The sequence below is a fragment of the Podarcis melisellensis genome (assembly GCF_964234715.1).
Source record: "Podarcis melisellensis genome assembly, chromosome: 2".
Taxonomy (NCBI): Eukaryota; Metazoa; Chordata; class Lepidosauria; order Squamata; family Lacertidae; genus Podarcis; species Podarcis melisellensis.
In genome coordinates, this window is record NC_138529.1 from 111105608 (window position 1) to 111118458 (window position 12851).

General features: G+C 48.0%; 1 protein-coding gene and 1 long non-coding RNA gene across 4 annotated transcripts in view; both read left to right on the forward strand.

Moving 5' to 3' along the window:
- The window catches only part of LOC309365315, a 141392-nt gene that overhangs the window by 125694 nt on the left and 2847 nt on the right, over positions 1-12851 (forward strand). The gene's annotated exons all lie outside the window — the stretch shown is intronic.
- On the forward strand, positions 4988-12844 carry ZBTB12 (zinc finger and BTB domain containing 12). Of its 2 annotated transcripts, none has more exons than XM_081902692.1 (3): positions 4988-5323; positions 7482-8073; positions 10863-12844. In XM_081902692.1, exons 2-3 carry the CDS (start codon positions 7577-7579, stop codon positions 11878-11880), a joined length of 1515 nt encoding a protein of 504 aa, XP_081758818.1. In that variant the 5' UTR covers positions 4988-5323; positions 7482-7576; the 3' UTR covers positions 11881-12844. The 2 variants fall into 2 exon arrangements, with proteins under 2 accessions (XP_081758818.1, XP_081758819.1); XM_081902693.1 differs by lacking the exon at positions 4988-5323 and adding an exon at positions 5375-5448.

Below are 12851 nucleotides of genomic sequence, written 5' to 3' on the forward strand. Positions count from 1 at the left end.
TTACAGCTGGAGGCCACTTAATGTCTATCTATCATTCTAACATTCATTGATTTTGCAATATTTCTGTAAATAGTCTTTGAATTTCTTCCAATCTTCTTCCGCCGACTCTTCTCCCTGGTCTCGGATTCTGCCAGTCATTTCTGCCAATCCCATATAGTCCATCACCTTCATCTGCCATTCTTCCAGAGTGGGTACCCGACAACCTTTCTGAGGGACAGCAGGAGAGAGGACAGCGGTGGTGGGTCCAGAAGGAAAACCGGGAGGAGCAACGAATGTAAATTTTACTTTGGCTTGGTTCTATACACTTCCCTCTCTGTCCTCCGTCCAGGCAAGCAATGGGCATTGCTAGAGTTCAAGGATGCAATTTGGATTGGCGAAACCACTCAAGGAGGAGGCAAAGCAGGGGTGTCTCAAGGGCCAGAAAGAGGGGTCTGGAGGGCCGCATTTGCCTCTGTGGGCCTGAGATTCCCCTTCCTTGGGGGCAGCACATAACTGAAAGAAGTCCATTGTGGAAGCAGTGCTACTCAACTATATGTATTAAAATGGTGGCCAGTACTTCCGCTCCCCCCACAAAACAATTTACTCCAATTTCCCCTCCAATTTACTCCAATTTTCCTTTCGTTATTGGTAACTAAAGCCAGCCTAGTTTGGCACTTTTTGCCTTGTGCAGCTGGCATGAGGTGTGCTGCTGTGATGGCAAAACATGCCCTCTGCAAACAACCCCCTCCCCACTTTGATTTCCCGTAAATCTGTGTTATTTTTGCCAGTTTACTAAGGCAGGGGTCAAGGCTCTGTCCCAGCCTTCCCAGCATATCTAATCTTTCAAAGGTCCAAGATCTTCCCACCCGGGTAAAACCATTGGCCCTTCCCATTCTAGTTAGGCAAAAACGAAAGTTTGAGATGTTGACATATTTTAAGTGTACTTTGTGGTTTTATTCTGCATTTTTATGCCCTGAGATCTTCAGATGAAGATACAACTAAATAAATGACGGATAGGCTCACAATTCAGCTGTGTTGATTGGGGAAGAAAGAAAGAAAGAAAGAAAGAAAGAAAGAAAGAAAGAAAGAAAGAAAGAAAGAAAGAAAGAAAGACATCAAGGGCTTATTGCAACCAATTCAGGGATATCCAATACCGCTGTTTTACATTTTAATTAGAATTGGAAACAGGTCACAAACCAGCAAGGAGCTGTGGCCCATGACAAATGGCACAAAAAATAATTTCCTGCTTATTAATGGGCAGAAGAGCTCCTAAAATATGTGAACAGCTCATAAAACATAACGGCGCTCCTGACTGCATAATGTATACATTTAAGGGGTATGTGACAAATTTGTACCAGCTGTTTTACCCACAAGACACTCTACCCTCCCACCAGATGTCAAAGAGAAAAACAACTACCAAACATTTAGAAGACATCTAAAGGGAGCCCTGTTTAGGGAAGCTTTTAATGTTGAATAGGTTATTGTATTTTAGTGTTTTGTTGGAAGCTGCCCAGAGTGCCTGGGGGGACCCAGCCAGATTGGCGGGGTATAAATATATTATTATTACTATTATTATTATTATTATTATTATTATTACTACTACTACTACTGGTAAGTGCCCTAGTTCAATGGCGGATCATCATTCAGAAGGTCCCAGTTTCAAGCCCTACCATCTCCAAGTAGGGTTGGGGAATATTCCCTGTCTGAAAAGCTGGAGAGCTGCTACCAGTCATAGAATCGTAGAATTGTAGAGTTGGAAGGGACCACAAGGGTCATCTAGTCCAACCCCTTGCAATTCAGGAATCTTTTGCGCAACGTGGGGCTCGAACACACAACCCGGGGAATGAGAGTCTCCTGCTCAGTGTAGACAACGCTGAGCTAGATGGACAGTTTCCTATGTCCCTGATGGGTGGGATACCACAAATGAGTCCTGTCAGCAGAAGCCCTGTGCAAGGACTCCCCCGAAATTGACCCTGAAAGACCGGGCAGGGGAATTGACTTGGAAGCGAAAGACTATCAGACCTTTGACCTAGCGAAGGGGAGAGTCGCAGTGGCGTAGCGTGGGTTGTCAGCACCCGGGGCAAGGCAAGAAATTTGCACCCCCTAACCCGTGGATTTGCGCCCCCTAACCCAAACCCCCAGATGTTGCGCCTGGTGCGGCCGGCCCCCCCCCCGCAACCCCCCATGCTATGCCACTGGAGAGTCGCTCAGGAGTCGTTGCCAGTAAGCCTTCCCACAATGACTGCCTAAACACACCCCGTATATTTAAAGGAACTGTAGTTTAAGTGTGCTGGGAATTCTAGCTCTGTGAGGGGTGTGTAATGGATTATTTGGGGTGTGTAATGTGCACACAGCCACTATTTGGTGGCGCTGTGGGTTAAACCACAGAGTCTAGGACTTGCCGATCGGAAGGTCGGCGGTTCGAATCCCTGTGACGGGGTGAGCTCCCGTTGCTCGGTCCCAGCTCCTGCCAACCTAGCAGTTTGAAAGCACGCCCCAAGGTGCAAGTAGATAAATAGGTATCGCTCTGGCGAGAAGGTAAACGTTTCCGTGCGCTGCTCTGGTTCGCCAGAAGCAGCTTAGTCCTGCTGGCCACATGACCCGGAAGCTGTACGCCGGCTCCCTCGGCCAATAAAGTGAGATGAGCGCCGCAACCCCAGAGTTGGTCACGACTGGACTTAATGGTCATGGGTCCCTTTTGTTGGTTTCTGTTTCTCACTGAGCAGCTGCGTGGAGTCGCAGGACTCTGTTTACATTCCAGAGACCTTGCAGTCTCACGGGAAAGGGAGACGGGATGTGACGTTAGTGGTTTCCTGTTTCCTTTGTTCCTTTGTTTGGTTGCTCTCTGCTTTCATAGAGAGAGGATGTTTTTTCTGTTCTGTGTAGTTTAGAAATAAAACTCTTTACAATGTAGCCCAACCTTCTCTGTGCTGGGAACCCTGCTGGATAGAATGTGCTTGAGGCCTTATCAAAGGCTCAGGTCATTAAACACGTCGGAGGCGATTTCAAAGGCTCAGCTCGGAGGAAGATGAGGCCTTATCGTCTTGGCCGAATGGAGATTCCGACACCTTTACCTTTACCAAGCATAAGAAGCCAGACTTCCCCAGTGTGGTGTACTCTAGTGGTTAAGAGCGGTAGACTCGTAATTTGGTGAACCGGGTTCGATTCCCCGCTCCTCCACGTACAGCTGCTGGGTGACCTTGGGCTAGGAGGAGAGTGGAGAATGTGAGCCGCTTTGAGACTCCTTAGAGTAGTGATAAAGTGGGATATCAAATCCAAACTCCTCCTCCTTACTAAATAGACATTTCGGGGAATAGTTACATATTGAGGCACTTGGAACAGTTTGTCCACTTCTAAGGACTGCAGTTTAAGGAGACTGACAAACTGACAACATGTCCAGTAGAGGGGGGAGACTGAAGGAGCCAGACATTGCTTTGGCCGGACAAGAGACAATTAACAGGCGATATGAAAGTCACCTTCAAATATCTGAAGGGCTGTTGCACAACGATGGAGCAAATTTGTTTTATGTTCCCTTGGCGCGAGGGCCCAAACCAATGGGTTGAAATCAAAAGAAAAAGGATTTCAACTAAACTTCCTGACAGTATGGGCTGTTCAACAATGAGAAGCAGGCTGGTGGTGGACCTTCTTCCACTAGAGATTTGTAAGCAGAGCCTGGAAGGCCACACCTAGCAGGGTTGCTGTAGGATTTCCTGATTTGGCCATGGGGTTGGATAAGATGCTAACATGGCTCAGTTGGTAGAGCATGAGACTCTTAATCTCAGGGTTGTGGGTTTGAGCCCCATGTTGCATTGCAGGGGGTTGGACTAGATGACCCTGGGGGTCCCTTCCAACTCTACAATTCCATGATCACTGGTAGGATTCTCTCTCCTCACCACCCTGTGCTGGTGCCAGGCTATTTTGTGTCCTAGACCAGGCTAACTACTTACACCCCACTAAAAAAATAATAATAATGCTAACTGCAATTTTCCGAAACAGGCACCTTGTTAGGAAAAAAAGTAATGAAATTGGTAAAACATGAATTTATTTTAAATTGCAACAAAAAGTAATGCAGCAACGTTCAAATATCTTTCTCGAGTGCAAAAGAAAATTTTCCAGCACACAGATCCATTCTGGAGAATCTTGCGTACTGTGCTGTTAAAACTCAAGTGTCTCAAAAATTTCCATCTTGGGCATATCAAAAAATCTATTATTTGAGGGGACTTTCCACTCCTTCGCCCTTAATTCACTGATGCAATGCAAGCTATCACTATTTTTTTAAAAAATGCTTTTTATTAGATTTTCACTAGTTACACAGCAAGCATTATTTTTTTAATGCTTTTTGGTAGATTTTCATTAGTTAGAGTTATATATTCCAGTCCATATTTTAACATATATATTTTGTGTGTGTGTGTGTGTGTATAATCCAAACAATATCCATGTTTTTTCACCAGTGATTTCTCACCACCTCATTGCAGCTTCTTCTATCCTACTTTTCCTTTCCATTGTGTTGTTTACCTTTGTTATCTTTTTAACACACAATAAACCACTTACTTGCTGACCCCTGATCTTAGCTAATTTACTGGGGGTCATGTACCTCCTGTGCAACATTTTCATGAAATTTTCTTTTATCGTGTAGCAGGCTGTAAATTTTGTCTCTTTTTGCCATAGTCGCAATGCAAGCTATTATTATTATTATTATTATTATTATTATTCAATACTACTACTAATAATAATAATAATGTCTGCGGTTTGAGAAACCGCTCAAACCCTAAAATAAAAGCAAAACATCATCGGAAGTTCCTGAGCGATAGAATACTATAACGAAAGCCCGTCCGGGCGAAGAGCGGCACCCGAGGCGGCTTATAGGAGGTGGCAACGTGGCTCAAGCGCCGCTCCCGGGAAGCCGCGAAGCCTCCTGTTTCCAGAGGAGGGCGGGGATTGGTTGCCAAGGTGACTGGGGGACCGGAACCTCGCTCCTCCCGCCAGGCTCCTTTCGCGGCGTCGCGCGTTTATGACGCCACGGGCCTTAAAGGGGAAGAGGGCGAGGATTCCCCCCTCCCTTCTCTTAAAGCGCCCGCGCAGGGGATTAGCAACTTGTCCCACCGTGCAGCCAAGTAGTTTCTTTCGCTTCTCCCCCTCCCGCAACACGCCGCCCCTCATTGGCTTTTAATTTTTTATTTTTTTTCCCCTTCCCCTATGTGGAGGACGAATATTCCTCCCCTTTCCCCGGCCGCCTGGCCCTTTAAGGAGGCCCCTTTAATTCCTTTCTCTGGCTCTTGCCTCCTTGTTTGGCCATTCGGGGCCCACCCCTTCTCCTCCAAGAGAGGGGGAGCAAGGCTGCAAGGTGAGGAGGGGGCAGGGGAAGGAGGGGGGCTGGGAAACTCAGAGGTGGGGTGGGGGGGGCCAAGGGGGCCTCTTTGCCGCTTGCTCGCGAGGAAGAAGGGAACGTGCAAAAGGGGGCAGAGGAGGGTAAGCCAAAGAGGAGGAGGAGGAGGGTGGGGATGGTATTGTCTGCTCCCGGCTGTGAATGGGAAGTGGGGAGGACTTGCAAAAAAAAGGGGGGGAGGGGGCGGGTGGTGGGGGAAAAAAAGAGAAAAAGAAAGAGCTCCTTTGCACTTGCTTGCTAGCAAAGGGGGTGTGTGAAAAGAGCGGGCGGTGGGCGTTTCGAAATCCTTGCAGAAAGGCGCTTTTTTCTCTCCATTTGGGGGGAAATTTTAAATAGGAGAAAATGCACGTGCTGCTTGTGCAGTGGTACCTCGGGTTACAGACGCTTCAGGTTACAGACGCTTCAGGTTGCAGACTCCGCTAACCCAGAAATAGTGCTTCAGGTTCAGAACTTTGCTTCAGGATGAGAACAGAAATCGTGCTCCGGCGGCGCCCCCAATTAGCTAAAGTGGTGCTTCAGGTTAAGAACAGTTTCAGGTTAAGTACGGAGCTCCGGAACGAATTAAGTACTTAACCCGAGGTACCGCTGTATTATCGCGGGAGCGTGGGAAGCTTTATTCCTTGCCAAAAACCAAAAAAACCACCACCGGGGTGCAAAGGAAGGAGCAGTGTTGGTGCGCCTCAATCGCCTTAGCTCGCATCACCACACTGGATGGGTGTGAACGGGAGAGCTGGGGAGGGGGGAGAGGTAGGTTTGCAGGCCGTTTCACATGTTGCGTGTAGGAGATTTTCCAGCGTTTGCTTGCAGGTGCCTCGGAAACCCATTAGCTTTGGAGAAACGCAACCACCCACCCACATAATGATCCGTATAGATTTTAATCACTTTCTCTCTAAACCCCCCCAATCGCTCACGTGCTTTTTCTGTGCAAAACTTGAATGCAGCAAACAGCATTTTTTTAAAAACAACAACAACATTTGTGGAGTTAATTGCATCTCTCTGCTTGCACGTGCATCTATTTCACAATGCGTTCATGTGCTGGAAAGCCCAGCTCAGCTTCTGGTTCCCAGCAAATGAACTCTCTTTGAACACACGGTTCAGCCTCTTATGGGCTGAAAGATGAGATGGAAGTGTAAGCGTAAGTTTTCAAAATCACAGTGGTGACGGACCTACATCTGCGCCTCTCTTTTTCAGTGTAATGTGTGAACTAAGATTTGGAAAGGGAGGCCAGATAAATGGGTGTTACTGTACTGGTGCACTGATCTCAAAAGAGGAAGTTAAAGAAAATGATGAACATCTTCATATACAGAACTGCCTTTTTTGTCCGCTGAGACGTTATCTGGAGAAAACAGATCGGGCCTCATTCTCTTTCACCCTGGTTACATCCAGATTAGACTACGTGTGCTCTGTGTGGGGCTGCTATTAAAGGCGGCTTGAAAATTCAAGCATCACCTGGCTGCTTGGCAGGCCAGTCGATGGGAGCATATAGCACAAATTCTGTACTGGTCTTTCCAGGCCCAGTTGAAAGTGCTGGTGGTTCCCTTTAAAGCTCTAAATGATTTGAGACCCAGGTTATCTGAAGAGCTGCCTGCATCTTGGTCCTTTGTACTGGCTTTTCCAGGTTGTAAAATTTTCCAACTTCCCAACCACCTGCTGCTCGCGGCAAGCCGTAAAACAGGGTGTCCTACAGGACTGGCAGGAGCTGAGCTGGCCCAGAGTCTGCTGCATCTCAAACCCAGTGCTGTCATTTGGCTGATGTAGCCTGGAGCAGACTTTTGCCCAAACAGGAACGAATTAAGTACTTAACCCGAGGTACCACTGTATTTTAATCTTGTTTTTTAAGTTGTATTTCAATCAAATGGTTTTTATTATTGGTTGTTAGCCGCCCTGAGCCCGGTCTTGGCTGGGGAGGGCAGGGTATAAATATTATTATTATTATTATTATTATTATTATTATTATTATTATTATCTGTTCAGCCACTGTGAGAACAGGATGCTGGACTGTAAGGGCCAATGGCCTGATCCTGCGGGCTCTTCTAATGTTCCTAATTGCCTCTCGGCCCAAAGGCTGTTGATCCTTCAATACTGCAGCACCACATTTTCCTCTCTTTGTTTTCAGTGTCTCGGCCTCCTGCCCACCTGGGCCTGCCTCTTCCGCGTCTTCCGTCCCTCTCCACGCACAGCCTGACCCTCCTCTCCTTCCCGTGAGGACTGATGGCATCTGGCGTCGAGCTTCTTCGCTTCCAGCTGCCCGGCCACGAGGCGGCCACCCTTCGCAACATGAACCAGCTCCGCTCGGAGGAGCGCTTCTGCGATGTCACCATCGTGGCCGACAGCCTCAAGTTCCGGGGCCACAAGGTCATCCTGGCTGCCTGCTCCCCTTTCCTGAGGGACCAGTTCCTCCTCAACCCTTCCTCTGAGCTCCAGGTCTCCCTTATGCACAGCGCCAAGATCGTGGCCGACCTGCTCCTCTCCTGCTACACCGGCGCCCTGGAGTTTGCCGTCAGAGACATCGTCAACTACCTGACCGCCGCCAGCTACCTGCAGATGGAGCACGTGGTGGAGAAGTGCCGGAATGCCCTCTCCCAGTTCATCGAGCCCAAAATCAGCCTCAAGGAAGACTCGGCGAAGTACGGAGGCCACCGGAGGTCCAAGTCCCCCAGCGTAGTGGGCTGCTCCACCTCGTCCCGCAAAGAACATTCACGCAAGAGGTTTGCTGAAGAATCTGCTTTCATCTGATCTTTCCACCCCCCCCCACCCCCCAAAAAGTCTGCAAAAATAATTGTTGTTTTTTTAAAAGAATATTTATTGAAGTTTTCAAAAAATTATAAAACATAAAAACAACCAAAAAAGAGAAACAAAAAGAAAACAGAAATAACAATAAGATAAACATACATACAAAACAAAAAACAGGTATAATTTCATTCCCTTATGGTCGTATAGCTTACTTTCCCGACCTCCTTATACCTCCCCTCTGTATTCCAATCTCTAATCAAGCCAATTCAGCAAATCCTTCCCCTAATTTCTGATTTAATTTTTAATCTTTCTTTTCTTAATTACATAATCATTACAGCTAGAAACCCCTTAATTTCTAAGTCAACATCGTTCAAACATTCAATAATCTTGCAATGTTTCTTAAGATAGTCCTTAAATTTCTTCCAATCTTCTTCCGCCGTTTCTTTTCCCTGGTCACGGATTCTGCCGGCCATTTCTGCCAGTCCCATATAGTCTATAACCTTCATCTGCCATTCTTCCACGGTGGGTAATTCTTGTGTCTTCCAATACTTTGCGATAAGTATTCTTGCTGCTGTTGTGGCATACATAAAAAATGTTCTGTCCTTCTTTAACACCGATTGGTCTAACATACCCAGGATAAAGGCCTCTGGTTTCTTCAGAAAGGTATATTTAAGTACCTTTTTTTATTTCATTATAAATCATTTCCCAGAAGACCTTAATCCTTGGGCATGTCCACCAAAGGTGAAAGAATGTACCTTCATTCTCTTTACATTTCCAACATTTATTATCAGGCAAGTGGTAAATTTTTGCAAGCTTGACTGGGGTCATGTACCACCTGTAAATCATTTTCATAATATTTTCTTTTAGGGCATTACATGCCGTAAATTTAATACCGGTGGTCCACAACCGTTCCCAGTCCTCAAACATAATGTTATGACCCACGTCTTGCACCCACTTGATCATAGCTGATTTAACTGTTTCATCCTGTGTATTCCATTCCAACAGCAGATTATACATTTTCGACAAATTATTAGTTTTGGGTTCTAACAATTCTGTTTCCAATTTTGATTTTTCCACCTGGAAACCTATTTTCCTATCTAGCTTGTAAGTCTCCACTATTTGGTAGTAATAGAGCCAGTCTCGCACTTTATCTTTCAATTTCTCATAACTCTGCAATTTCAATTTATCCCCTTCTTGTTCCAAAATCTCCCAATATTTTGGCCATTTAGATTCAATATTAAGTTTTTTAACGGCCTTTGCCTCCATTGGGGACAGCCACCTTGGAGTTTTGTTTTCCAACAAATCCTTATACTTGATCCAGACATTGTACAATGCTTTCCTGACAATATGATTTTTGAAAGCTTTGTATCTGAAGAAGTGTGCATGCACACGAAAGCTCATACCAAGAACTAACATAGTTGGTCTTTAAGGTGCTACTGGAAGGAATTTTTTTTGTTTTGAAAGCTTTATGAGCTTTAACCTTGTCGTACCACAAGTAAGCATGCCACCCAAAAGTATTGTTAAAACCTTCTAAATCCAAAATATCTGTATTCTCCAGAAGAATAATTGGTCCACTTGAGCTCATGTTACCCGCCTTAATCAAGTTCCTTCCTGAAAGAAGAAATAAAATAAAAAAGAAAACTGACTTTTGGGGAAGGTTCCCTGCCTGGTTGCCTGGAGGTGATTTCTTGCCCACCACAGGTGACCAAAGCAAGCGGTTTAATGATAATATTTGTTTAAATGTGGAGTAAGAAATGCTTTGGGTAAGTAAGGCAATAGCACCATTTTCTGGTAGCCAGTGAAATAAGCACACCTTCTGCTTTAATTTTCAATTAATCTGAGCTAATTAATCTGTTTTGACTAAACAAACACCTGCTCAGGATCGCCAGTAGTAAGCAGGCAAGTTTCCCAGTGCGCTAATTCCAACCTATAGATATGGGAGATGGTCGGTAGCTCAGTGGTGGAGCACAGGTTTTCTGCGTGGTAGGTTTTGCATTCAGTGACCTGACTTCTTGACCTAGAAGTAGTGCTGGGAAATTTCCTCTGCCCCAGACCTTGGAGAAATGCAGCCAATTAGTGGAAGGTGAAGGCAGGGCAGGGAGGTTCTCCCAGGGTGTGAGGCTGGAGGAAGAGGGGTAAGATCCCAGGTGGGAGGGTTCACTTTTCTGTGTGTGGAATAAGGATTAAGATATAGTTGCAACAGAGGGCCTGGTGTTTGTTTTTTATTCTTCTCATTCTTTATTCTCTTGTTTATTCTTGCTTCTTTCCTGTTACGTTGAGAATTCATGATAAAAATTTATTTTAAAAAGAGAAATGCAGCCAATCAGAACCATTGGCCTCAAATCCCTCCGACTGTATCATGCCTGGCAAACTGTGCCTGATGAGAGTTAATAGTCCCAGCAACATCTGAAGGGCCAGAGTTTCCCCACCCTGGCTTAGATCAGTCAACAGTCGTACCTTGGTTTTCGAACAGCTTCGTTCTCGAAGGTTTTGGCTCCCGAATGCCGCAAACCCGGAAGTGAGTGTTCCGGTTTGCGAGCTATTTTTGGAAGCTGAACGTCCGACGGGGCTTCCACAGCTTCTGATTGGCTGCGGGAGCTACCTGCAGCCAATCAGAAACCGCGCTTTGGTTTCCGAACGTTTTGGAAGTCGGACGGAATTCCGGAACAGATTCCGTTTGACTTCCAAGGTACGACTGTATAAGGGATTCCTCGTGATGATTCTCTGCCACCGTTGCACTAATTTGTGTCTTTGTGGCTGGCAGGTCCATGCCGCGGCCCATCAAGCTGGAGTTCCCGATGGAGGAAGACCTGGAGATGAAGGCGGAGGACGAGGATGAGGAGCAGGACGACGACTACGGGGACGACGACGCCGTCTCCGACATCTGCATCGTGAAAGTGGAGTCCGCCCTGGAGGTGGCGCAGCGGCAGAAGAAACAGCAGGCCGGCACCACGTGGAGCAAAGATATGTCCCCGCAGCAGAGCTGGAGCAAAGAACCTTCTCCCCAGCAAACTTGGGGCAAAGAGTCTTCTCCGCCACCCGGCTGGAGCGAGGACGCATCCGGAGACCAGGAAGAACCTCAGGTCAACTCGACGGTGGCGGAGGCCATGGGCTCCCCTCCAGAGTCGACCCCGGAGAAGTCCCAGCAGGGGGTGGTGAAGGCTTCCTACAGCCTCTCGGAGGACGCTGAGGGTGAAGGCCTTCTCATCATCCCCGGCGGAGGCTACTTGGAGGAGACCAGCGAGGCGGCGGCCGTTGCAGCAGAATGCCAGAGCAGCGGCGGAGGGATGGGGCTGGTGTTGGCCGGACTGAGCGGACGGCCTTTCTCCACCTTCCCTTCGGCAGGGAGAGGCGGCGGTTCGGGGACGCCGGGGGGAGGCGGCGGCGGCTCGCGGATAATCCGCTGCACCAAGTGCGAGGAGGTGTTCCAGGGGGTGGAGAAGCTGGTCTTCCACATGCGGGCGCACCACTTCATCTTCATGTGCCCCCGCTGCGGCAAGCAGTTCAACCACAGCAGCAACCTCAACCGGCACATGAACGTCCACCGCGGCGTCAAGTCGCACTCGTGCACCATCTGCGGCAAGTGCTTCACCCAGAAGTCCACGCTGCACGACCACATGAACCTCCACAGCGGCGAGAGGCCGTACCGCTGCTCCTACTGCGACGTCCGCTTCGCCCACAAGCCCGCCATACGGCGCCACCTCAAGGAGCAGCACGGGAAGACCACGGCCGAGAACGTCATGGAGGCCAACGTGACCGAAATCAACGTCCTCATTCGCTGAGGGAGGAGGAGGAGGAAGAGGCGGAGTTGTGGCGGCAGGAAGTGGAAAGGGAGGGGACTCCTGAGCTCCAAGGGAGGGAAGCGGGGGTGTAGCGGTTAGAATGTGGGGGCTGCGAGCCAGGAACCCCTTGAGGGTTGTTTTTGGGGGGTAGGGACTAGGTTTAGTGTCTTAGTTTGCTAGAGGGATGGAATTCCTGGATTATTCGGAAGGGAATGAGGGTGGGCAGGGATAGAGGATTAGAGAAGGGTAAATCACGTGGGAAGCTTTGCTCCCGAGTTGCCTGGGAGGTGTGGGGAGGGGGTCTAGTTAGTCAGGGGAGGGAGCTGTGAGGATACCGGATTGCTTGGATCTGTTCTCTTCTTCCGCAGTGCCCCATCCCTCTGTCCTTTGTGCCCAGTTACCAGAAACCACTACCTCTTTTATAGCCCGGACCTATCTCAGCAGCCAAAGAACTACTTTAAAAGGCCATTGAAGAAACAACACGGTGTCTGTAGGGAGGGTGAGTTGCATTAAGAGACAGCAAGCACTGCCCTGAGCCTGTCCCCCTTTGTCTTTCAGTAACTACACAGAGCAGGGTGGGTGCAAATTCACCCAGGAGCCTGCAGAGGGGAGCCAGATGTGGCCCTAAGCCTCCCAGTGACTGTAGCTGTGACAGGGAAATTGGCAGTGATCTTGTTTTCCCATGTCAATTCGTTGCGAGAGCCAGACCCCTACACACACACACACACACACACACACACACAAGTCTCTACTGTGTAGTTTGACTTCAGAAATCTTGGGGCACATTTTGATCCAAATACTGAGAAGCCAGTACAGTGGTACCTCGGGTTACATACGCTTCAGGTTACATACGCTTCAGGTTACAGACTCCGCTAACCCAAAAATATTACCTCGGGTTAGGAACTTTGCTTCAGGATGAGAACAGAAATCGCGCAGCGGCAGCGGGAGGCCCCATTAGCTAAAGTGGTGCT